The 25,806-nt window shown below is 38.3% G+C and overlaps 1 protein-coding gene and 1 long non-coding RNA gene across 4 annotated transcripts in view; both read right to left on the reverse strand.

Moving 5' to 3' along the window:
- Window positions 1-7,346: 7,346 nt before the first annotated feature.
- Window positions 7,347-25,806, reverse strand: part of nAChRalpha1 (nicotinic acetylcholine receptor alpha1) — a 61,688-nt gene continuing 43,228 nt past the window's right edge. For 2 of the 3 annotated variants that reach the window (XM_017164706.3, XM_070286927.1), the window contains 7 exons: window positions 25,182-25,226; window positions 22,642-22,751; window positions 15,551-15,731; window positions 11,850-12,310; window positions 11,574-11,785; window positions 10,017-10,321; window positions 7,347-8,867 (listed from right to left, as the gene is read on the reverse strand). In XM_017164706.3, the coding sequence (XP_017020195.1) occupies window positions 8,661-8,867; window positions 10,017-10,321; window positions 11,574-11,785; window positions 11,850-12,310; window positions 15,551-15,731; window positions 22,642-22,751; window positions 25,182-25,226 (1,521 nt within the window). In that variant the 3' untranslated portion in view covers window positions 7,347-8,660. The remainder of the gene's footprint in view (window positions 8,868-10,016; window positions 10,322-11,573; window positions 11,786-11,849; window positions 12,311-15,550; window positions 15,732-22,641; window positions 22,752-25,181; window positions 25,227-25,806) is intronic. The other variant, XM_070286928.1, reaches the window with a different exon arrangement.
- LOC138928823 (uncharacterized) lies at window positions 13,201-13,747 on the reverse strand. Its single transcript, XR_011445229.1, has 3 exons — window positions 13,557-13,747; window positions 13,395-13,472; window positions 13,201-13,336 (listed from the first exon to the last, which is right to left on the reverse strand). It is a non-coding gene; the product is annotated as an uncharacterized lncRNA (long non-coding RNA).

The following is a 25,806-nucleotide window of genomic DNA, read 5'->3' on the forward strand; positions in this document are numbered from 1 at the left end:
GCCATGGGTTCATTGGGTCTTTGCCTTTTGATGATCTTGCATTGATTTTGCAGTGTCAAAGTTAGCTTAGCCTACACTTACGGATCTCGTCATGTTTTAGTTGCAAATATTTTACATAAATCTGTTATGGATTACCACCGTAGCTTACGCCTACTTACGTTATGCGATTCTTTAACTAAATTTTCAATTTAGTTAAAATTGATTTCCGTGTAGAATTTATAGCGAGCGCTCGGGGCGCCTAACTAATTGTCGATTCCCATACATGTATTTATATCTGGCTTTAATTTACTGCGCATATATTTAATATTAATATATACTGTTTTGTTTTCTTCTCGTTATTTTTGTTTTCTTTTTGTTGAGCAAATTGTCGTTTGTTTGGCCCGAGGGCCGTTATCTTTAACTTTAATATTCGTGGTGTTGTTTTCCCCAGTGAGTTGCAAGATTCTAAGATTTGCCATTTTCTTTGATTTGTTTTAAGTTAAAAACCTTGATGCTAAAATTGATTTTCCTTTCGGTTTGCATACGTTTTTTGATCGAACGAATTGAAAGAAAATGTACACGAAAAGTTGCAACGGAAGCTCTTAAACCTAGCGGCACCTAACAGTTAATACAAAAAATATACATACCGGTATATGTATAGTTAATACCCCTAAGAACCATTTAATCGCGGGTAAATGGTAAGTATTCCTTATAGTTTTTTATTTTTTTTTTCTATTAAATTTACACATTTGATTTCGGCTTCATTGCTTACACACACACACATGCAATGACAGTCATACGAAACGCATACACACAAGCATTAACTATTCGGGTGTGTTCTGTGTGGGGGCAAGGTGTGGGTGTGTCGAGTGTGGTGAGGTGGTGCTGCTTGCAAATTCTAAGAAAGCGCTTTGAAAACTCCGGGAATGAGCAAGGTCCTTAAATTTATCGGTTGTGGGAAATATCTTACAAAAGTCGTGAGGTCTTTCAAATTCGATTTGCTGCGGTGAAGAGAGGCGGCTAGCTGCTCGTGTGTGTGTCAGTGTCGAAATTTGCTTAGCTGTCATTGAAACCGTTTTTAATGAATTAATTTACGCGTTTTGTTTTGTGTTCCTTTGTTTTTTTTTGTGGTAACTCCTGCCGAATCGGTTTGAACATTTGGCATTTGTATGTACAAGCCGAGCATGAATGGGTTGGACTTAGACTGGGAAACTCCGGAAAGGTGTAGTTCATCTATTGTCAGGTACTTGATTAGTTGCTGGGAACTGAAAGTGGGTCAGATTTCAGGGGAGTTAAGCAGGGGTGATGCCAGCACTTGAAAGGGAGACTACTTTGGCTGAATTAAAGCCAGCAGCTTCTGGGGCACCCCTGCCTGAATGTTGCTGGGAGTTTTCTCTTTACTTTTCCTGCCAACCCTAGAAGTAGGCAACGATCTCTGGCCAAATGAGCTTGCAGTGCAGTGTGTGTAAGTGTGTCTGTGTGTGTGAGGGGGGAGAGTGTGGTGTTCCTCATCTATCCTGCACGCCCACAGTGGCTTCCAATTTGTTTTCGTTATTACTGTTTTTCTTTAGCAATACGCAGACTTTGATTCTTGTTGTGTTTGCTACAAAAGACGACCTTTGATTGGAAGACATACGATTTTATGTTTTTTGAATCTCAGGGTCAAGCCGCATATTTATCAAATACCTCAATTTCCTGTTTACATCGTAGTTATTTTGCTTTGCTCGCTTTAATATATGTTATTTTTTTTAATAACTATTTCGCGTTTAACTAATTATGATATTTGGTAGTGCGTCGTGGGGGAAGGCAGGCCCTAAAATTGTATTCGTTTTGGCTAAAATGAAACTCGTTTCGGCCCGGAATGAATGCTACGCTCTCGCTTCGAAAAGGACTGAAAAATCCTGTCAGATCTATCTTGAAACGTCATCTGAGGGCCATCCCTTATGTGGTTTTCAGTATTCATTTTTATTTTGTCAAAGACTTGCCTGTGCTTTATCTAAGTTTTTTGTTTGGTTTCTAACAAGTTCGTTGTCTGCTGTAACTGTAATCGTGAAATGAATTGTACTTAAAATAAATTCTTTTCGCTTGCTGACTGATCGGTGATGGATCGGCGGTGGCCTCGCAATATATCCTTATATACATGTCCAGGGATGAACCGATGTGTGCTCGTGGCGTATGCATTGCTATGTGTGTGTGTATTTTGTTGTGGCTACTTTAGCTATGTACAGGGTTTATCTTATCTAGTCCTTAGCTTCAATGTTAACTTCCAGCCCCGGTCTTCATGTTCGAGTCTTACGTGACTAGTTTGAGTGGCTTTATCTGATCTCACATCGGATCGGATCCATCCGATTTTAACCTCCGAAAATTGTTTGCTCTTAACTAGTTCGTATATCGTTTATACTCGTACTTGATACATATATGTGTATATATGTGTATATTTTTATATGTACTATTTGCATTTCATTTCGTCTTATTTGTGGCAGTATTTAAATTACATGGTTTCTTCTCGATTACTTAAACTATGTTTCGATTTGTTTTTCTTTTTTTTTTGGTTTTCTTTTTTATGTATCAAGCATACTAAACATTTAGCTAGAAACAAAGGGGAGTAACCTTAACGGAACGGGCTTAAAAGGCAAATTGAAAATGTTTGACATTATTAGCATAATATACAGTAATGCACGATTTCCGTGGCTAAATCGCGCGCTAAATTTAATTAAATTTATTTGTTAATATTTATGAATCAATGTGAAAATGAACTGTACAACTAGGGGTCTGACCGATGGGCGGCAGACCGACTGATTGAGTGATTGAATGAACGATTGTTTGTCTGCTTGCTGGCGCTGGTGCGGTGCGTGTGCCTGTGTGTGGCCACACACCCACACGCTCTCACACCCACACAGAGGCAAACCTATTTGTTTATAACCTAAAAACACAACCAATGAGAGCATATACACTTCTATGTATTTGACGTTAATTCGATTTTGTTTTTCTCGAGTGTCTTCATTTGTGTTTTTGTATTTTCTTTTCGCATTATTTGGTAGAACGAGCTTCCATTTATTTCTCTATTTATTTAGTTTTTGCTTTAGCGTGTCGATTTCCCAAGTGAAAAAATTTACAAAATGGTTTTTGTTAAAATGAATTCTTCTTCTAATTGTTCTTCGTCGCCTCTCGTTTTATTTTTTGGTTTTTTGATTTTCCATAGTGGCATTAAGCTTAAATATGCATTAATGTTTTTACGCTTTTTGTTTTTTTTTACTCGTTTAGTTGATTTTATTCACAGAAAAGTTACGCCATTTACTTGTCATTAGTTCTTTGTTTTCATTTCGCTTTGCTGTTTTTTAAATATTCTTTAATAGTTGATTGTCTAAAACTATAACAAAACACTTGTTGTTAGGCTGGAAGTCTGTACACAATATTCGTAAACGGAAGAGCTTATAATACAAATTTGATTCAACAATTGGTATGCACTCAACCAAAATGTATGTAATTTCCAATCACTAATCATACGCACATTTAAATTATCTGAGAGGATTTTTTATTAAATAAAAAATATTTAAAGCTTATGCAAATTTAAATATATATAAATATGTACAGGTGGCACCAAAAAAGGCGTATATCTACTGCTCTCTTCCATTTGAGGGTCAAGATTTCTACAGACCGTAACGGAACTGATAACTTGAACCGACATTATCGTTATTTCACAAAGTATATTTCATATTTCCGGGCTGAATGTGCGATCTAAACTGTTTTGGTTGCGGATTTTTCATTTGCTGGCATCAATTTTGTGTGTACCTATTTTTTTAACGCTGCCTCGTATTATTTGCTATTCGGTTTTTGCATTTTAAAAGGTGTCCTGTGTGTTGTGTCCATATATATATATTCATACTTCCTTTGCATGTGTATGTATGTATGTATATTGCATTTTGTTTTCAGACTTTTTATTATATGCTTTTCGAAACGGAAGTCGAGAATTTTATCAAATAGTTTTCGCTCCTTTCCCCATTTAGGTTTGGCAATATTATGTGTGTGTAATTTTTAAAATTTTATAAGCTCAGTTTAATAATTTCAATATTTGATGCACAATTATAATTGGTATCTGCCGGTATGAGTGTGTGTGTGTGTGTGTGTACGGGTATGGTGTGTGTCTCTTTTAATTTAATTTTTCACTTCGTCACTTAGCACGACAAGTGTTTCGTTTACATTTAGTTCTCGCGTTTTATTTAATTACTTGATTTATGATATTCCTTTGTTTATTTTATAACGATTATTTTAATTTTAGTTTAATAGCTAAATATTTAAAAAATGTTAACTGTTGATTTTTATGCACTTTACATTTTAATACACCCAAAATGGCATTCGCTATTTAGATTTTCCTGTTAAATTTTCCACTCCATTTTTTATCGCTAACGTGTGTGTCTGTGTGGGTGTTGGTTTTGTATGTTTAAGAATAGTTCAAATCAAAGAGAAATGAGATATATTTATAGGCAAAAAGTTTCTTACTCGGTCAATTGTGGCTTATGGCTGACAATAAATTCTCGGGAGTCCTTCAGCCAGGACAAATTGAAAATATAATATACTGGCAGGCCCGCTCCGCTCGCCTTGAACACTACTGCACTTTCTCCTCGGGCCCAGTGGGCCCCAATCGTTGGCTTGGAAAACTATTTTAATTAATTCACATTCACAAATGTTGAATATTTTCGATTAGGAATTTTAATTAAACTTGTGCCGGCAAGCACGCACAATGCACAAGCAGCAGCTGAATCGGCAACACTCAGGCAGCCGGCAACAATGAGCAACACGCAGGCGGCTTGACAACCCTGGCAGGGTGTTCAGGGTTGCCGTTGTCGCGGCATTCTTTGGCAAAAGTTTGCGGAGATTCTACATAAGCTTGGTGGGTTTGGTGTACAGGAAAAAACAGGGAAATAGATTATTTCCAATTTTAATTGTTCAATTGAAAAAAATGTAATACTCTTTTCTAGATTGAAAGAAAGTTGAAAATAAGTATAATATTTATAATAATAATGGGTAATTTAAGTTTAATCATCTGTAAACATTTTAAAATAAGTTCAGTATTTTAACAAGTAGCTTAAAAAATAGATTATTTACAATAATAAAACTTAATATTCTTCTTTAGATTGAAAATAAGTGAAATATTATTGTGATAATAAATTTATTACATTTTTTATTTTATTAAAATAAAACAAATCATTTAACACAGCACATGAATAGCTAATTTAATTTTATTTAATCATCTGTAAAAATTTTTAAATAAGTTCAGTCAACAGTAAACAACCTTAAAAAATAGTTTAAAGACCAGAGAAAATAATATTCAAATTTTTAATATATTTTTCGATTTCGAAGAGTGTTTTTGCCATTGCTAAGAGTGTGCATACTTGCTTGCTCTTTGCTTTTTTATTAACTATTCACCAGGGATTGCAAATAAGAGTTATGAGTAAAATAAAAGTTACTACCAAAAAATTGAGCTGGAAAGATAAAAAATTTAGGTATCCCATAATTTTTTAAGGAGAGTTCAAAAATAAAATAAACTTTTATAACCAATTTTTATTTTTTAATTGCGCTTTAACTCTTATTTTTAAATTTTAATAAAAAAGTTGTAGAATAATTATTATTTTTCAATTTCTATATAAAAATTGAGTTATAACAATTATTTGCAATTTTTAAAATAATAATTGAAAATTAAAATTATTCTCCAATATTTTATTTTAAAAATTGAAAATAACAGTTACGTGTCAATTTTTATTTTAAAAATTGAAAATAAAAATTGAATCGCAATAACTTTCCAACGGAGCGGTATATCTTAAAGATTTATATATGTAATTAATCTACGCTTCAATACCTTTCGTTTGATGTATATATTGTGGTTATTGCTTATGCATAAAAATATGCGTATACGTACTGCTTATTACATTCCCCAAACAAACAAGGATACTAAAATACCTTTTACAAATGGAAAGCCCAAAATGCGGATAACAAAAATATATATAATAAATTGTCACCTTTATATTTAAATATTATTACCTGTAGCTGGGTAATTATCTCAGTATTCATGTTTGTTTGTGAAACGGTGAATTTTTTATTATATGCACTTATGTTCATGTACATATTTGTGTACATGCAACAACCACAATATATACATCAAACGAAAGGTATTGAAGCGTAGAATCATTATATATGCCAATCTTTAAGATATACCGCTCCGTTGGAAAGTTATTGCGATTCAATTTTTATTTTCAATTTTTAAAATAAAAATTGACACGTAACTGTTATTTTAAATTTTTAAAATAAAAAATTGGAGAATAATTTTAATTTTCAATTATTATTTTAAAAATTGCAAATAATTGTTATAACTCAATTTTTATATAGAAATTGAAAAATAATAATTATTCTACAACTTTTTTATAAAACTTGAATAATAAGAATTAATTTCCTATTTTTTCTATATAATTGTAAAATAACTCTTATTTCATAATTTTTATTATAAAAATTATAACTGTTACGATCCCTGCTATTCACACATACCCCGGTGCACATGCATATACACACGCACGCACACACTCGCACACCCGTAGAATGGCAAATTGCATTCCACACTTAATTTGTTGCATGCCTTGCGGCGTTGCCACGCCCCTTTTTGCCACCCCATTTTGAACACTCTTCGGGGCAAAAAATCCGTCGGTGGCTTTCGCGTTTGCTTAATGTTCACTGTTCCTTGTTGCTCTAGTGGCGAAAACTTTTGCAAAATCAATTAAAAATGCAAAAAGCAAAAATGAGTGGGTGGCGGGCGGTTAGCTGGGGTATTGTGGGTGTGGCAGCCAACCTTGTGGCAAGTTTCGTTAGCTTTGGCATTTAAATTGAAGGTGTTTGCCGGGCGGCACTCGACCGAGGAAGCTGGCCAGAAATTCAGCAGCCAGAATCGGGAATACAGAACGCAGAACGGAGAAACTAGAACTCAGAACGGCACTCGCGTGGCCCGTTGAAAGTAATTAAAAAGTTTTATTTTAAATTGAACTTGCCAAAGGTTTCTGAACGCTCCGCATGCTCCGATGAATGCATAATGAGTGCACAAAACTATGCTATGGCAGAGAAAGGGGGGAAAAAGGGGGGAGCGAAGCCACTGCTAAATAAACACGGGGGGCAGTGACTGAGGAAAACAATCAAAATCCCATGAAGGCGAACCGAGCTGGGTGAAAATGAAATTCGTATTATACGCAATAATTTAATTGATTAAAATCGCTCCGAATTGTACAAACAAAGTGTGCTCGCAAAATTCCAATTGGCTTTAGTTATTGTTTCCTGTTTATCTGTTTGTTTGCGTGTGTTTTTAATTGAAATTGTTTTGTGTGTCGGTTTTTGTTGTTGTTCTTATGTGATTTGGCTAGCTGCAGTCCTATAAATACGTACTCTATATATTATATGTATGCTTGCTCGATATAATATAGTTGTGTGTGTGTGTGTGTCTGTGTGTTGTTGTTAGTAAAAATATGTGGCCTTAAAAATGTGACGACGACTCTCTATCAACATTCAACTAAATTTATTTCAGAATTTCGCGCTTCCTACGAGCCGAGTTGCCTTGCAGCAAGCTATCGGTCCTCGCTTTGTTAATATTAAATTTAATTCAATACTAGATTTGCTTATCTACGATTAGTTACGACTTACTGGCTAATTTAATGTACCTTTACCGTATTTACTTTACTTATTTATGCTAAAAATAGTTTCGAATTGTATGCAATTTAACTCTTGCCCATTCAGCGTGGGCGCAGTTGTTCTGTGTTCTTACTTTTTTTTTTATTTTGCCCTGCTAAAAATATTGTGAAAAATATGCACAAATAAATAAACAATTAAAATTGATTCTCATTTCCATATGTATATTTTAGCACTCACACTCGCATCCAAATCAGCAGCCATACATACGCACTGAACACATGCAGTCAGATTTAAATTTAAAATGCAATTTTAAAACATTTTCATTTGTTTTTGTTTCGGTTTTTTTTTTTTTGTTTTTTTTTTCTCGTGTGTGTGTTGTGTGGAACTTTAAAACTAAAAGATGTAACAAGGAACTTTTTGGCGCTCAAAAATACAATATAACTTACAAAACTCCGTACGCTTTTTACAACACTGGCTTCCGGGGTATATCTTTTGGAATATGCGCCCCGGAACCATTCGAACTTCAATCCATACAATCATACATCAAGTACATCAAAAAACTTACAAACTAAGCCGATCTTCTGGCTTACGTCGCTTTCCAGCACTGTCACGGTTAATCAACACTACAACACCCTCGAATTACATTACATACATATTTTGATCAACTGCTCCAAAAACTTGCCCTCCTTCCTTCCGATTTCGATTGTATCTTAATTTCAATTCATTTCGCAATGTTCGCTTCACTCGCCTCGCGGTTCTTACGATGGACTCCATGACGTTTCCGTTTCGTTGGCCCTTTCAACACTATTTACCAGGAGTTTCACAACACTTCCAAGGACACTGCCACTGTCACTGCTGCTGTTGCTGCTGCTGGTGTTAGTATTGTACAACGCCGAGGAAATGCTCATGGTGTGGCTCATCGTATATTATCCACGATCATCGTCGCGAGCGGCGAACAGGGTCCGCAGCGAGCTGATGATTAGATTCCACCAGCCAGCCGCGAACCCAAGTGGTCGCTATAAGGTGTTCTCGCTGCCCATCTTGAGCAGCTCGAACTTCTTCTTGGCAATCTTTGAGTAGAGTATATCGATCGGCTGCGACTGGTCGTACAGGCTGGGCGCCTGCAGGATAATCAGCGCTGTGCCGACCACGCAAGCGATCGCGAAGATCCACAGAAACATACGATCCAATACCATGGCAACGTACTTCCAGTCCTCTTCCACCTGCAAAGATTCAAGGAAGAAAATGTAATAAAGTCGTAAGTAAGGGTTCAAGGCTAGTATGATTTATAGGATTTTAAGGATTTAATAACCACTTTGAACTAACAATGGTTATGATTGATATCCCATATGAGTCCTGCCCTTTTATTTCCCCCTTCAACTATCTTCATTAATCATTTTGCCAATCGAAAACTAATAAAATGGCTTTGGCAGATCTAATTCAGATTTGCGGTTCACTTCGATTGAAATGTTTCAAAGCAAACAGCGATTTCGGTTCCTACACTCATCCACACACTCACACACTGAGCCCAATGTACACAGAATCGTACACATAGCAAATTCGCCGTCAAATGGCAAACTGGTGCACTGCTGCAACCGCATGTTGCAAACTCCTCCTATTTGCGCACAAACAACTCAATCACTCAGCTCCAACGGTGGCGACAGCCCGATTGCCCTTCACTTTGCACTGCCAGACCCAGACCCATCAGTCCCACCAGTTCCAGCATCACCACCAGGATCCCAAAATCTCGCCTCCCATCGAAACAGAAACCTCCTGCGGCTCCGACACCGTGATTCAACCGACTATGGTTGAGATATTTTTTTTTTTGTTCTCTTCGGCGAATGTTGGATTTGGTCAGACTGCAGCTAATGCGGGTTATCAGGAGCAGACATAAACACAGGTCCAGACATGCTGGCCTGGTCTGGATTGGTTTGGTTTGCTCTGGTTTGGTTAGCTTGGGTCTGCTCCAGTCCGGACTGGTCTGGCCTGCCTGTTCCATTTGCCAACGATTGCAGATTGCCAATAGGATTCCCTGCTTTTGGAGGAAAACGGTGGAAAACGTGGCGGTGTGGCCACGGATTATTACATTTCGCTTTCTGTTTTGGGAAATTAATTACAGCGTGGCAAGGCTACAATTCCAATTTCAATTCGCGGTTTAAACTCAAAAAGGAGGAAGGGATTGTTTAGCTTCTACAACGAAATAAAAGGAAATAATTTCTGTTACTTCCTAAGTAACTCTTTAGTTTCAAGGGAAAAGTTCTCAGTAGCTCAAAAACCCAGCAAGGGTATAAAAATAATGCCCAAATAAAAATAGTCGCTTTAAAAAATGTTCAATACCTTGTAATCTACCATATATATTAAAGCATACTCACACTCTCAAACTTATCCTTATTCTTTACGTGCTGCGCTATAAAGCGGGATCCCTCGATGGTCTTCTCCATCTCGCGGGCATAGGGTTTCTCGAACGTGGGACTGAGATCGGCGGCGGCGGCCGCAGCGGCAGCTGCAGCAGCTGGACAGCAGCCGGGACTAATGTCCCCGTTGAGGCCCGAGGGGCTGAACAGGTCGTCGTCGGCGCCCGGAAGTGGCAGTGACGAGGGCAGCGGCGGTTCGCCAAAGCAGTGGGCACTGATGCCACCCGCCGCGGCCAAGTCGAAGCGGTGCGATGCAGGAAGTGCTGGAAATAGGAAAAATATTGGAGAAGTTAGTATTTTGTAAAAAAGGGGAAGTACTATTTTATATATATTTAAACTTTTATTATGCAGATTTAAATGTTAAAATTCTAAATTATAAAATTTTAAAATTACAGCTAATATTTTGTGAAAATAACTCCTTGCGAAGGTCATATATTTTTTCTACCGTGCATCGGCATTAACAGCATTAGGCAAATAAAGTTGTAAATGCAATTTGTAACTTTTTTGCTTTGTCTTTGGCGCAATTCTCCTAGGCACAATGTCCCCGAAGGAAGTGAGTGGACAAAAGACCCTCAACCTCGAGGCCGGCCCAACAGAAGCAGAAGGAAACTCAATAAATAGTTTTCTGCATTCTGTTTTCCATTTATTTCGCATGGCCATTTCAAAGTTTTAGCTTCTTTCTTTTGTCGTTTTCCTTTTTGTTTTCGCGCGCTGGGAAAGTCTTTCGAATGGGAAAATTATTAAATTCTTTAACCGCAAGATTTAGATGAAGTTTGTGTTTCCCTTGAACTTGGTCCTGTGGCTGTAATTCGAAGTCAATTTCTTAATGGCTGTGACTGTGTTAATACTTTTAATTACACTCTTTGATCGGAGCTGGATTTTCTGATTGCAATTCCAGTTATATGGGTCATCGGGTCGTATACGTAATATTACGTATACGCCAGGAAGCTCGTAGATTAGTCAAAATTTAAGCCAGCATGAAGTTTATCAGGAAACAAATGTTAGGGTAACTTTAAAGTTAACTTTAATGCCTCATTTATATGCTGCCAGTCAATGAGAAAACTATGCGAATACCATTTTCCTCGTAAGACGCGACCAAAACTTTCCATTTCGGCGTCCTTGCAGCTGCACTTGTTAATTGTCATAAATTATTTCGCCCGCCTCCTCTCTCAGCGTCATTATAAAGTGGTGTGTCTGAATGCATATAATTTCAATGTTGTGCATATTTAAAAGCGAATATAAACTGGCAAGTTGCAACTTTCACGTTGCTAGCTGCATGCACCGTTGGTAATGTGCCCACTAAAGCCAGTTGAAAACATTCATAAATTTTCCAACTGCAGCCGCACAAGCAGTCCGAGAAGCAAAGTTCTACACAGAAAGTTTGCCTCAAGCAGAGCGGGAAAATAATGGAAAACTTTTGCCTGTTTTCCATGGGATTTTCTCAAACAGCATTCGTGTTGAGGAATACCTTTGTTGGGGCTGGCTAGTGGAGCCTAGGATGCGGTATTCACGTACCTGGAATGCCATAGTCGCCGCTAAACCGCTTCGAATCGTAGTTGACAAACTTGTCCACATCCGGCGGCAGGTGATAGACATCGGTGAGCACCTCGGGCGGCTGATCCTCCTCGGGCTCCTCCTTCTTGGGCCGCTCGATGCAGAGCAGCTTGGGCAGGATCTGGATGAAGAGGCGTTGCACCCACGGCGCCATGCGATGCGTGACAGGTGATCTGTGGAAGGGTCGGAAAAAATTAGAAAATCTATCCGAAATTACTGTTTGGTGACTTCACCCACCTGAAGTTGACATTGAGCACGGCGATGGTGACCACGACGGAGAGTGTGACCAGCATCATGGTGAAGAGCAGATACTTTCCCAACAGCGGGACTGTCAGTGAGGTCGGCGGAATGATCTCCGCCAGCAGCAGGAAGAACACGGTGAGCGAGAGCAGGATGCTGATACAGAGCGAGATCTTCTCGCCGGAATCGCTGGGCAGGTAAAAGACCAGCACCGAGAGGAACGAGATGCCCACACAGGGTATAATCAGATTGACCGTGTAGAAGAGTGTCTTCCGGCGCAGCGTCAGGTTGAAGACGATGTCCAGGTAGGGTTCCTCGCAGCAGCTGTAGAATTTCTCGTTGCGCACAGCCGGCACTCTCATGATGTCCCACTCGACGGAGATGTAGTAGTCCTGCAGGTCTATGCCCACCTCTATGTTGTCCGAGTCGGCAGTTTGCTTCAAGTGCCTCAAGTCAACCTGGAAAAAAATTAAAAGTTATTAATCTTATATTTTTAAATGATTTAAAGATTATTTTATTATATATTAAGCTATGTTTTATATAATTTTAAAAGGTCTATTAGTAATTTTGAAAAAAAAATATATTTTTCAAGTTCTTTGCTTAAAAAAAAGAGATAAATGAGAATCGAGTCTTACATAAATTTATGTTCTTACTCATATGGGTGGCCTTTAACTATATATTTCTTTTGTAAAATTTGTTATCTAGGGAATATCCACAGATCAAAGAGTGGGGGATAATCAATATAAGAGGCTGGCACCTGCTGCCTTTTGCTTTAAACTTGCTGATTTATGCTCAGCAACTTTGGCAACTGCTGCACCTGTTCACTCCCAACACAAAACCGGGCCAATCATACATCTATTTATGTTGATTTGTTGGCTCATTTCCCCAGGCTCCCTTGGCACCATTTGCCCCAAGTGTCGCTCACGGTTTGCCGTGCCCCATTGCCAGATGCCAGCTGGGCAAATCAAAGGTGATGGGAAAACGTACTTTCTGATAAATTTTTGACAATCGTCAATTGCACAGTGAATTGCCCACAGAGAGAGCAAAATAGGGAGGAAGACAAGTTGAGAGGGAATCTCAGTGAATGGTTCCTATTCCTGTTCCGGATCCTAACTCAGCGTCTGATGGCAGGAATCGAGATAAGTTTGGCTCACGTGCCGGCCGAGACGCAAATGACAGTGGCGCCTGTAACCTTTATTTCATTTCCATTTGTCTTGATTTGCCATTTGTTGTCTGTTGCTCATTTATCAGTTGTTGGTTCTGTAGTGGAGTGTTTTTTAAGCCGATTTCAATATTTCAATTATTAATAATAAATTATGTTTTTTTGGTTTGGATTGGTAGCATTTTATTCGCGAAAATTAGTTATTTTCCACTGCAAAAACTTTAATAATTAAAGTACTTACATCAGTCTAAGCAACAAAACTTTTGCTGTTGTCAAGCAATCATATTTAGGCAAACTATTCTCGACTTCTTATTTGTAACTCCTGAAAAGTTTGTGAGGGAAACTTTGGAAATAGTTCAAGGATTTGCCAACTAACCAACCATTCATTCGCTTGCCTATTCATTCCCAGGCTCGACCTTTGGATTCAGCATTATTTCCTTTGTCATGTACTTGGAAAACTGTATAAAAATAAATACAAAAAATAAAAAAATACTGTGGAACATATAAACCTCTCAGTAGGTCGGGACAGCTGTCATTAATACCTCGTCCTGCATTTGCGCTGACACTGTAAAATGCCCAGAAGCCGATTCACAATTCCATATCCCATATTCGGGTTGCGAGGAAGTCGAAAGTCAATGAAGCATGCTCGAAATTTGTGATGCGTAAAAGGGAAGCAAACGAAAATTTATATGTAGAATAATGTGCTGTCATTTTTCGATTTCGCCTTCTTTGGCTTCCGTTCTCTTATATTTTGTTGCTGCTCATAATGAACACAATAACAACGGGAAGGAAGAGCCGGGCGGCCTTCCAGCGGAGCAACAGTTGTGCCGCCCCCCAAGAAATATTTGGCCAACACCCTTGATATTAGATTGTTGGGTATTTAATTGTTTAGTTTAAATGGAATTCTAAGTATTTAATATTCCTAAAGTTATTTTTATTATTAATAAAACAAAATATGATAGAATTATAGCTTATTTTCTAGTTTAAATTCTTATTTCAGATGGTACTTAAGGGGGTCTTCTCATTGGGCAACTTTTTTTTTTCGATTTTTTTTTTTTTGCATTTATTTATAGCTTGGGATGGTGTGTATATGTCCCCAAAAGGATTTTTAGAAATTCGAAATACTTTAGAAGATACAGCCTTTTTTGTGAAGCAAGATCTATGCAAAATGAGCCTTTTTTCAAACTTCAAACGCGTTTATCTCGAAACCACGTTTTTCGAACTGGCGGCCATGATATCTCCAGTTCAACTGAACCGATTTTCATGAAACAAAATGGAATCGACGCAGAATTGATGTCATTTTCGGCTGACGGAACAGATTTTTTTTTAAATTTTTTTTTCTATTTTTTTTTTACACTAAACTACAAAAAAAACGCCCGAAATCGAATTTTTTTTTTTGAATGGCCGCCATTTTGTTTTAAAAATTTTTTAAAAAAATCTGTTCCGTCAGCCGAAAATGACATCTATTCTGATTATAACCCCGTTTTTATTTTTCATTTCGGACGTTCTGGAGACCCTGAATCGTGGCCGCCAGGACGACACCTTTTTTTTCGACCACCAAGTTTGAAGTCTCATTACTCTTTGAACAACCCTCGTATCGAGGCAAGAACAACTTTTTTAGTTACTTTGAACATTTTTGAATACAATAAATAAAAAAAGTTTTCAATTTGCGTTTTCAAATAAGAATTTTTTTAAAAAGGGTCCAAAAAACGGCTTTTGAATGAGAAGACCCCCTTAAGTTTTCTTGGTCTTAAAAAAATATAAAAGTGTAATGAAAATTTAAATTAAATTATTTATTAAAAATAAACTAATTAAAAATAATAAATACAAATTATGCAATAATATTAACATTTCTTTTTCCTTAATTTAAGAGGTATTCCTTACTCCGAGCTCCTCTGTAAATTTTGTAAATTCCAATTTTCTTTGTTTTTCGTCGTTAACAGTCCCTACACAAAAGTTTTTGAAAAGGCATGGGCGTGGCTGGTTCATTAAACGCAGCTGCCAGCTGTTATCTCACACACCCACACACACACGCACACACGATGTGCATGGAAAATGGAAAATGGGGGGAGACTCCAGTTGATTTATCACATGACAGCAAGTGAAACGTGTCAAGTGTACAAAAAACAAAGTAAACATTAACTGCAGAACTCGAATGGAAAAAACGCACATATATTTAACCATGAAAATCCATTCAAGTAAATCATAAAAAAAGTCGTTCTTTTTTTTAACATGTTTAAATAGTCGTTTAACGGCGACCCCACATATTTCTCAAAATTAATGTTTTTATAATCGAGTCAGAGCAACGTTTGATTAGCACTCAGTCAGACAGAATCAAAACCGGGGAGGCCTCAGCTCAGCGATATTTTCCTTCTGGATTTTGCTCGGCTTCGATTTTGATTGATGGCCCGGGACATAATCTGTCCGTGGCCTGAGTTGCCAGCTGTTGCGGCGGGCCTTCTAATAGAGCCTGGATTTGGGATTGGAATAGGGATTGCCATAGGAATCGGGAGTATGGGAAGATGGAAACACTTACCATGTAACCGTCGTAGGTCCAGGAGCCGAACTTCATGAAACATGTCTGCTCATCGAACGGAAAGTATTCGACATCAATTTCGCAAAAGGATTTGTAAATGGCGGGCGGTTTCCACACCACTTTGCCCGTGTGATGAAGAATGGCTTTTGTCATTATTGTCACTTCATAGTTGCCATCGGCGCTGCAAGGAAAAGGGATTGAAAATCATAAATTATGGGTCTATTAAAATGTTTATATATTATCATAAATAATTTGAAAAAATAAATAGAGTTTAGAGTACAATTCTTTATTTGGTAAAATAAAATATATTATTTTTGATATAAAGTATAGTGTTCCCTCTATTTTTTTCATCATTATCTTTAATTTAAATCGTCCAGCCTCTGGCTAATTGTATGAGCTCCGGACATTTACTTTTATTGAGCTTTCAACTGGCTTTAACTGACTTTTTATATTTCGCATTTACTAAGTTCTCTTGGAGCTCTCCCTCTCCTCCCCACCAAATGTTGTCTCCGGTCAGGATCTACTAAAATTGCTGAGCTAATTAAAAATACATTTTAGGTTCTAATTACAAATTCATTTTAGACTACAAAAATTGCTGCTAATGTTTTTTGTTTTTGTATTTTTTTCTGCTGAACGCTTATGCGCTGATTCGGTTTTGGATTCAGGTCCTGTTCCCCGGGGAAGGGACACGCCTCCATATCTCGCATATAGCATCGGCGTCTGTGGGCTTTGCGGACGGTGGTCCATTAGCAGCAAGGTCCTTTTTCGGCTGCTCTGGCCAACGCCACTGGCCCAGAGACATACACTAAATCTAAATCCAAAAGCAAAGCATTTTAAAATGTTATTACAACAACAGCAGCAGCAGCAGCAGTGGCAGCAACAACCACGGGCGGCAGCCATTAATGGCTAAAAACCATTTAAAATGGCTGTCGGCAATGCACAGGCACATTCACACACAGAACCAGAGGCTGGATGGGAGGAAGAGAGACGGGGAGGGAGCGAGATGGAGATAAAGAGCAGAGGAGTCTGGGGCAACAGAGAAAGAAAATCAACAAAGAGAACAAAAGTTTATAGGCGAAGCCGAAAAAAAAGGCAAAACCACGCCTGGGGGTCACCGCAATTGCAGCCATTATCTTAACGGTGATTCACACACAGAACGACACACAAACACACACACACACAGAGTAGTAGCTTGGAAGAGGGGTAGTGAGAGGGAGGGCCGGACAAGGCGGCGTATGAGTGTCATCGCTGCTCGTCCTGGCAGTTATCCTGGCCAAGCCGACGGCGCCTGCCGCGTCTATCAGCGCGTTAATCTCAGCGCCGCAGAGCGAGCACAGCGCCATCTTTGTATCTCTGGGCCCAGTCAAAGTTTTCAGGCCAGAAATCGAAGCACTTCACAGTGGGCCCAAAGTCGAGTATTATGTTTAAAATATAGAAGATATTATATAAAATTAAAAAAAATAATTCTTGTATTTAATAACGAACATAAAAGTTAGGCTATAAATCTATTAATCATTACCTTAATATTTAGTTGAAAAATCAGTTAAACATTTTTTTTTTTTAATTAAATATTTCATTTATTCAGTACTTAAATTATTATTAATAATATAATTGAAGTATTTTTAGCCATGAAAATTAATTTACTGACTTCAACCTTCAAGTAAACAAGAATTGAAATACATAAATAAACTTCTGAGAGAGGTTGATCAAATTGTATTAAGTTTAATAATACAAGGTGCGTTCCAAAGTAAACAGGACTTTTAAAAATTAGACAGAACAAATAGTTTTTTCGGCAAAATAAATTTATTTTATTCAAAATAGTCTCCTTCTGCTTTAATACAGAGTTTTGCACGGTCCAAAAGCATGTCGAACGAGTGTTTTAGCTCGTTGCCCGGTATGGCCGCCAGTATGCCGGTGCAAGCCCTTTGAATGGCCTGTACGTCTGCATAACGCTTTCCTTTCACCGGCAAATGCATTTTTCCGAAAAGGTAGAAGTCGCACGGTGCCATATCAGGTGAATACGGGGAGTGGTTGATGGTTAAAATGTGATTTTTCGTCAAATAGTCGGACACAAGCGGAGCAATTTTTGGACGTTAGTCAATTTATGCGGAACAAACCGTGCACACACCTATTGTAAGGCCAAATGTTCGGTCAAAATGCGATAAATCGATGTTTTGGAGATGTTCAATTCTATTTCCATATATTTCAATGATGATTTCGGCTGATTTTTTATGAATTCTCGCACAATTTCGATGGAATTTTCGGTGATCACGGATTTTGGTTGGTCCACATGTTCATCGTCATTTATGTCCTCATTACCACTTTGAAAACGTTGAAACCCCTCGTGCACTCTGCCACGGGATAGGCAATCGTCGCCATAAATTTGTTTTATCAATTGAAACGTTTCGGTAAAAGTTTTACCAATTTTAAAACATTAAGGCTCTTTGTTCGAAGCTCATTTTCGCACCGATGACAAAAACATACTGACACTTAAAACGCAATAACCTCACTTCCAATAGATGAAATGTCATGAAATTTGTACTGGAAGTCGATAAAGAATAGCAGATTCTAACGCACCAGTTGACATATAGATGGCGCCACTAGAGGGTGCTAGATTAAAAAAGTCCTGTTTACTTTGGAACGCACCTTGTATATATACATTGTTTTTCACCTCTTCAATGTCTAATGTATCATATAGTTTATTATACCAAATAGTTTATTTACCCAAAAAATGATTTCAAGCTACAAGGATTTCCGTTTATGGTAAATTATTGATGGAACTTTGCTCCACTGTACCGTAACCGAGGCGAGGGAGTTGGCTGGCAACCCGCTGCCGGCCAAGAAAAACTTTTTGCTGACTTTGTTGCCGCTGCTCTCTCGATTCCCAATGCCACTCCCCAGTTTCAGTCTCAGTCACAGTACTAGTACGAGTCCTTTCTGCCTTTTGTCCCCTCGCCCTGCTCGTATTTCTCCACGCCATTTTTATTTTTATAAATCTAATGAAAGATAATGAAATTTTATTTCGTTTCTTTTGATTTCAACGCAGTTGTCGTCAGCTTTCATGCTAAAAACTAAAAGCCAACAGCAGTTGAAAAAGAATCATAGATACGAGCGGAAGGCTGTGGCAATGAGAGGGGCGAGGCCATCTAGCAACATACAATAATAGAATTAAAGTGGCTGTGGCTCCTGTTCCTGATTCTCATTCCACTGCTCCAGCTCCCGCTCCTGCTGCTCCTCCAGCTGTGGGTGAGGGTGCGGTCCTTGGTCGAGGCCCGGGCCTCGCAAAAGTTCAGCTGATAATAAAGTTGTCAACAACATTCATTTAATTAAAGAAAACAAAGCAACGCAGACCACTTTGGGAATAGTATGCCGAGTGGCAAGTGCATGGAGAGGGAGTGCCAAACGTAGGGTTTGAGGGTCTAATGCCTAGGCAGAGATTTATGGCATTCGGCTAATATGGCATCTCAAAATGGTAATGCGTTTTCCCAACCCTTAGAGGGAGTGTGGTGGGACTGTTTCTCTGTGTGTGTGTACTGGTTTAGCGTGGATTATGCTTCCCGCCAAATAGGCCATATGTTTGCGTCCTTGAATCTGTTTGGACTATGATGGCCAGACATTTCAGGTCTGTCTAGCTTGGCTAAAATGCAGACAAATAATAAGGACAGTAAAAAATATTCCTTTTTTATATAACCTACATAATGATCTTCTTTTTATACCCTTGCCAGCGTATTATAATTTTAGTCAGAAGGTTGCAAAAGGGATTTTTCCACTTTATATCCGCTATAAGGAGTCTATTTGAAATAATTATCGAAATATTTGTAATATTTTTAATGCAATTTCCCCTCGATCTCCATTACATCCTAAGATTTTTAGTTGAATAAATCAAAATTTTGTACATTTCAGGACAAGCTATGTTTAACAAAATCATAATAATTCCATAAGCTTCCATTTATCATTCTTTGATTCTTCTATTTATTTCTTCGATTTGAGATCCAATAGCACACATAAGATATATTAATATTTACAAAGTAATTGGAAGTAATTAAGATGACAATATTTTCATCTCCATGGAGACAAACAGTAATTATTCGGCTTAAAGCCAAAATGAACTCATATGCGGAATATATACATATATATACATACATATGTGTGTGTTTGTGTGCCAGCTAACCAGAATAATAACCAATCGCATAAACCACTAAGTGCGGCCAGAATAAGCTCGGCGGTTATGGGCCCAAAACCGAAAGCTGGTAGACCGAAGCCAGTTGTATGCCAGCCGGGGTCTTGAGTCACTCGAGTGCGATTTTAATTTCTTGGATCAACATGAAAATTAATTGCTGGAATTAAGCGGCTTTCACAAATACAAACAATGGGCTTGTGCCTGTATTGGTGGGAGGACAAAAGCCCACTAAATTATAGAGGCTTCCATTGACTATGTTTCGGGTGTCACGTCACGTATGCCCTTTTGATGAGCTCATATGCCAGAAGATAATTATGTCAGAGCCCGGGAGACCACTTTCGCCGCTTTCGGGTTGAGTGCACAACAAATGCACAAGGTAATTGCAATTAAAAATTAACAAAAATTTTGCCAAAAATGTTGCAATTTGCTGCTGGCTCCTGGCTGTTGGCTGTTGCATGGCTATAGAACAAAACACAAAAACATGCCGAGGCGCGTGCAATAAATAACAACTTTTGACGCTTGTTTCAAATTCTTTTGTGGCCCGGCATTTTGGCCCTGAATGCGCGTGTGAGTATGTGTGTGTGTGTGTGGTTGTGCGGTTTAAGTGCCTCACGCACGCAGGTATGCGTGGTGGTGTATGCTGGCAGATATTTGGGCCATTTACAAAGAGCCCAGAGCCGTAAACAGAGGCAGAACCACAGCCAGAGCTTGGCCAACTATTTATTTTGCTGCCATTGCGCGTTTAGCAGACAATTAAACATTTTTCATTGCATACAAATGGGCGCGGCTGCGTCGGGGATTCCCCACTTTTCGCAGCACAAAAGTTGCATCGCAAAATAGATTGCCATCGTCCTTGTTGCGAATGCGACGTGTGTGTATGCGAGTGCGACAATAAACGCGCTTTTCCTCCGACTGCACATGTATTTGCATTTAAAATTACAACAAACGAGGCGGAGGGGGGAGCCCTTTTCCCCGGGAGCCGCTCGCTTTTTTCGCCCTGCAATTCTCGGCGCTTAATTTCTGCATACATTTTCCTGGCCGCTTGTTTGCGCCAAGGATCGAAGGCTTTCCTCGACGAGCGCAAACAAATCAAACTAAGAGCCCAGCCGGCAGTGGCAGAAGCCAGGATATTGATATTGACGTTGGACTTACGTTTATTATCCTTGTGGCAACATTAAAAGCCGACAAGATAAATATTCGACTAGCGTTCATTTAATTTTTATGAATTTGACGCAGATTTCCGCCGAGATTCTACGGTCGGAAACGCTGGCAATGCCATAAAAAGGCCCGTAAGCCATCACCTCAACTTGCCACTAAATTAAATGGACTTTCGGCCGGGCCATTTTGCCGTTTGGATTGGCAGGCAGGAAAGCAAAACACGAAACACAATTAGGTATCCGCCGTGGACACAAAGGACACTTCAAGTTCAATTTTATGCGGCAACAAAGCGAGCCATGGCTTCATTATGGTGCGTACAAATTATTTGCAGTTTAAAAAATGTCTCGACGACCAAAGCTGGCCATATAACACCCATGGCGTTCAAGTAACACTCTGTCCGGGTACACAGAAAGAAGGGGTCCTTTTATATTTGAAATAAAATGAGTAGAAAATATAATTATTTATTTATTATACTTTAATATGACTTGAATTATTTTAGAAAGATTATTTTATATTTAAATGCATTTATTTTACAGTTCTATAAAACATTTATAATCATTCCCAAATCAAGAATTATTTCTTAAAGTATATGTCGCCATAGTTACTCACACTCACAGCTACAAACGACAATGCTTTTGTCGTTGCTGGCAAATGAAATTTAAGCTTTTTCCAAGCAATAAATTACGACTTTTTATGACACTTCCAGCGAAACACCCAGAAAGTATGCTCCGCTATGCGTATAGTAGTTGCCTTAGCCAAGGCAGCTGAATAAAAAAAAGTACGTATCTGCCCCGTTGCCACCGTCCCTGGTAACATATAAAGGGTCCATAAAGCGCGTAAGCCGATCTGCCATAGCAGCGCCAACAACAGCGCTATGGCCGAGATATCCTCTGACCGATGTCCTGGTCCTGGAAGGAGGGGAGACCGTGCTTGCCGGACAGACTGGCAGCTGGCTGCCAAATCGACAAAGTCAAGTGTCTGGGAAACCGAGCTGAGGGCGGACCGTGGGCAGGAAATGTTGGAGAGAAATGCGAAATAAATTGGGAAATAAAAGCGAGAATCTAAGCTAAATGGTTGGGGGTTATTTAATTTGCTCGTCGGATATTTTACACTTTTCGAATTATTTTCACTTGATTTTAGAGATACAATTACTTGGTAACTTGAACAGATTTATAGTATATTCTCCCCTTTAACTTAATTTTAAGAGATATATTTATACATAATTTAATCCCGATAAATATATATATATTTTTGGTTTATATATTAAATCTTTTTTCAGTGTCTCTAAAGTATACGATACATTAAACTGTTTCTATGGCCGCTGCCTTAGTCCTGTCTCCTAATTGGCACTACTCCAGCAAATAGGACACAAGGCAAATTATAATAATTATACCAACAGTGGCCAAAAAAGAAAACGTTCAATTTGAGAACAGTGGAATGGAGACTCCGAGCCGGAGCCTCCCCAACAGACACACTTAGCCTGGCCTAGGGGATGTGGCTCCCGAAAGGCAACCGCAACGCTCAAGTTACATTGAAATAAAAATACGTTAATCATCGCCTGATAAATGGCCAAGCGGAGAAACAGTTTGGCTTTGATTTATACCGCCGCCCATTCTGGGCAATTATGCAAATGGCAAAGCGACTCCAGCGCGGTACTTGGGCTCCGAATCGGATTCAGATTCAGATTTAGAGCCTAGAGCCTGGAGGCGAGGCCCGGGTCGATGAGCTGGGCGAAAATTAGTTTGGCACTTACTTGTTATAGAGCACGATATCCGGCAGCCATATATGCTCGGAGGGCACGTGCAAAGTGTCCACGCCGCCGTAATCATCGGGATTCCACTTCAATTTATAGTCGTTCCATTCCTGAAATAGCACAAATGCACAATGTAAAATGGATTGGTCAGTAAAAGCACAACAGAAACTACAAATATGCAAATGGCAGATGGCAATTATTTATGCCTGCTTGCCATGAAAAATAGAGAAAGAATAAAACTAAATGTAAAAAATTAGAAAATGCGGGCGTAAACAGTGCCAATTCAGGGCCTGATATATGTATAAATATTTCATTTTGTGGTTCAGGGCGTTTAACTCTCGCATTGCTGCAATTTCAATTTCATTAATTATGCATTAATTCATTGGTCGCTAAGCTGTTGGCATTAAATTACATTTTCATAATACAATTGTGTTTCAATGTTTGCCATCGTTGTTCAAGTGTTTGGTTTCCTTTCGAAGGGTATATGAGTTATTTACTTATACATATGGTTTAGAGGCTTTAATCTCTAAGTTTTTAATGGTAAAATAATGTTGTTAAATTGTAAATTGTTTTGTTTATTTAGTTAATGATTGAAAATCACTACCAAGTTAATATTTATATATATTTTTTTTTATAGAACTTGCTGAAAACATTATTTCTTTTGACTAATAAATAGTAATAGTTGTTGTAATGTATATAAAATATATTTTGTAATATCAAAATAGTGGTTTTTAGGACAGTTTAGCTGAGAAACAGTAATATAAAATATTTTTATTTTATTCAATTTTAAATACTTTTAATGATCAATCAGGTATCCCTTAGTCGTGACTCGTTATTGTCGCACTTCTACTCGTGTTTTTTTTTTATCGTCTCTACATATAACTGTAATTATGTTGATTGCCACTTTCCCAGTATGTATTTATGCGGCCAAGCCAAGTGGGAGCCATCACACTGGGGGATTAAGGCACTCGGTTCAGGAGGAGGCTGCCCGATGGCAGACACGCTCGCGTGCTGACCAAGCATGAAATTTCTCGATAATTGCAAATATAATTGAGTAGCGGGATCCCCAACCGGTTTAATATTGATCCGACTTACGCACGAAATCGCGTTTCAATTGTGATTACATGCGTTCCAGCAATTATCAGCATAAAGTGCTTTCTTTATGACAAAAATCAAATGGCATTGCCTAAAAAAATCTACTTTTCTTATTTATCTCGTATTAATTTGCTGCTTAACAGGTTACAAACACGGGCATGCAGGCGAGTAAAATTAATTGAATTAAGTGAAGCAAATCAGAAATCGATGTTTATGAGATGCCAAATTGTTTGGGTCTAAAATCAGCACTGCCCGTCTATGGTTTATATTGCTCATTTAATTGCGGTTGCCCAGGCCATCTGCTTAAATGCATCTGCATGTTGGTCAAATACGCTCGAGCACGTTTGGGGCTCTATTGACAGACTGCCGCCCATTTATGTATGGGCGTGGCTTGCCACCCAACCGAATGAGTAGGCAAACATATATATATAATCGGTGGGGTTCAGGTTTCTATAAAACTGCGATAATTGCCATTTTAATTCACAATTGTTTGCCGATAAAGAAACCAAATGCAGTTTGTCTGAAATAAAATGAAAGTCTACTATTTCAAGCCTTATCCAACTTTAGCTTAGCTAATGTTTAAAATTCAGCAATTTATAAACAAATACTTTTGCAATTTCAGATATTTATTTTTTATAGCAAAGCTTAAATGCATACAAAAAGAAGATAAATTAAAACAAAATAGCGTAGCTTAACAATTGATTAAAAAATAATATTTGCTACTCAAATAAATGTATACATTTTTCTAGCCTTTGTTTTTCCAAAACGAAATTATTATCAGAAGCACAAAACGCTATGCATCCGCTCATAACAAGGCCTAAACGGTCATTCGTCCGCATTTGGCCAAAACAAATACCCATTCAGCAGCGGTGCACAATGCCAAATTGTTTGGTGAATGCATAATTAATGTATAATTTGGAATTCTGCTTTTGCTAGTGTTTTCGGTTTTAGTGAATTGTCAAACCAAATACTTTGGATAAGCTCCGCGCACTATTGACTGCAATTTGTGTGCGAGGCATTTGCTGTGCATGTTTTATGCAAAACCGGAAAACTTTAAAGTCCGTCCCTCCCGTTCCCGTTAAAAGCAGCTGGGATAAAAGTCGGATCTCGGACCAATTGATATTCCTCTTGTGGCGTTTTGGCCAACTGCTGCTGCTGCTGCTGCTGGCCGCATTAGTCCAAAGCCAATGGACATGTAGAGTGGCGACCAGACAGGAACCGACTCTGGATCCTGGCCACTTGGCCAAGTCAGAAGTTTGGCATAATGCGAATGCGCGTCGAAATTGGCTGGCGAAAATTATTTTGCATTCGTCGCCAGCGAGGCATGCAAATGGCGAATTCATGTTGCTCGGAAGCCAGATCACAGTTGAGCAAACCGCACAAATATATACTTATATATATGCACCATACTATATATCATGCTTTATATTTAAAGTGAAGCTTACCTGCTCCACCCAGACATTGGTTGTCATGATTTGATTCTTCAGATTCTGCAAATAAAGAAGATTGAGAGGGTAGATTTGTTAGAGCCGAATGTTAACAGGAGTTTTATTAATTTAACTTTGACAGTTTCCAATCCTGCAGCATGCACCCCGAGTATCAAGGAGGGGCGTGGCTTGCTTGAGTGACAGAGACCAGCAAATTGAAATCGTTGTGTCGGGGAAATATTTTTTTAGTAAACTGAACTTGTGCACTGAACGAAAACTTGCTAAGAAAAGTTTGCAAAGTCTTTAGAAGGGAGTTTGTTGAGTTATTAAAAACTTAATCTTTATTCTTATGTAAACAAATAAATGATAATGCTGTGGTAAACTTAGCTCGCTTCCTTTATTTATTATGTTGGGCTTAATAAAGGTTCGTTTTCACATTTATACAAGAAATATTTTGGTGCTTAATATCTTATCTTAGATATGTACACAGAAAAAAAAATCCGGGATAAAGTCGCCAAAATCAATCCCAAGTGGGCATGATTTCGAGCTAAGGTCGGATTTTCTTAATATAAGAACGAACATACCTAATTTTTTCAATCTCGAAAATTCTTGATTCAATCCCGCTAACCTTAAAAATTTCAAT

This window comes from Drosophila kikkawai, chromosome 3R (assembly GCF_030179895.1).
Source record: "Drosophila kikkawai strain 14028-0561.14 chromosome 3R, DkikHiC1v2, whole genome shotgun sequence".
Taxonomy (NCBI): domain Eukaryota; kingdom Metazoa; phylum Arthropoda; class Insecta; order Diptera; family Drosophilidae; genus Drosophila; species Drosophila kikkawai.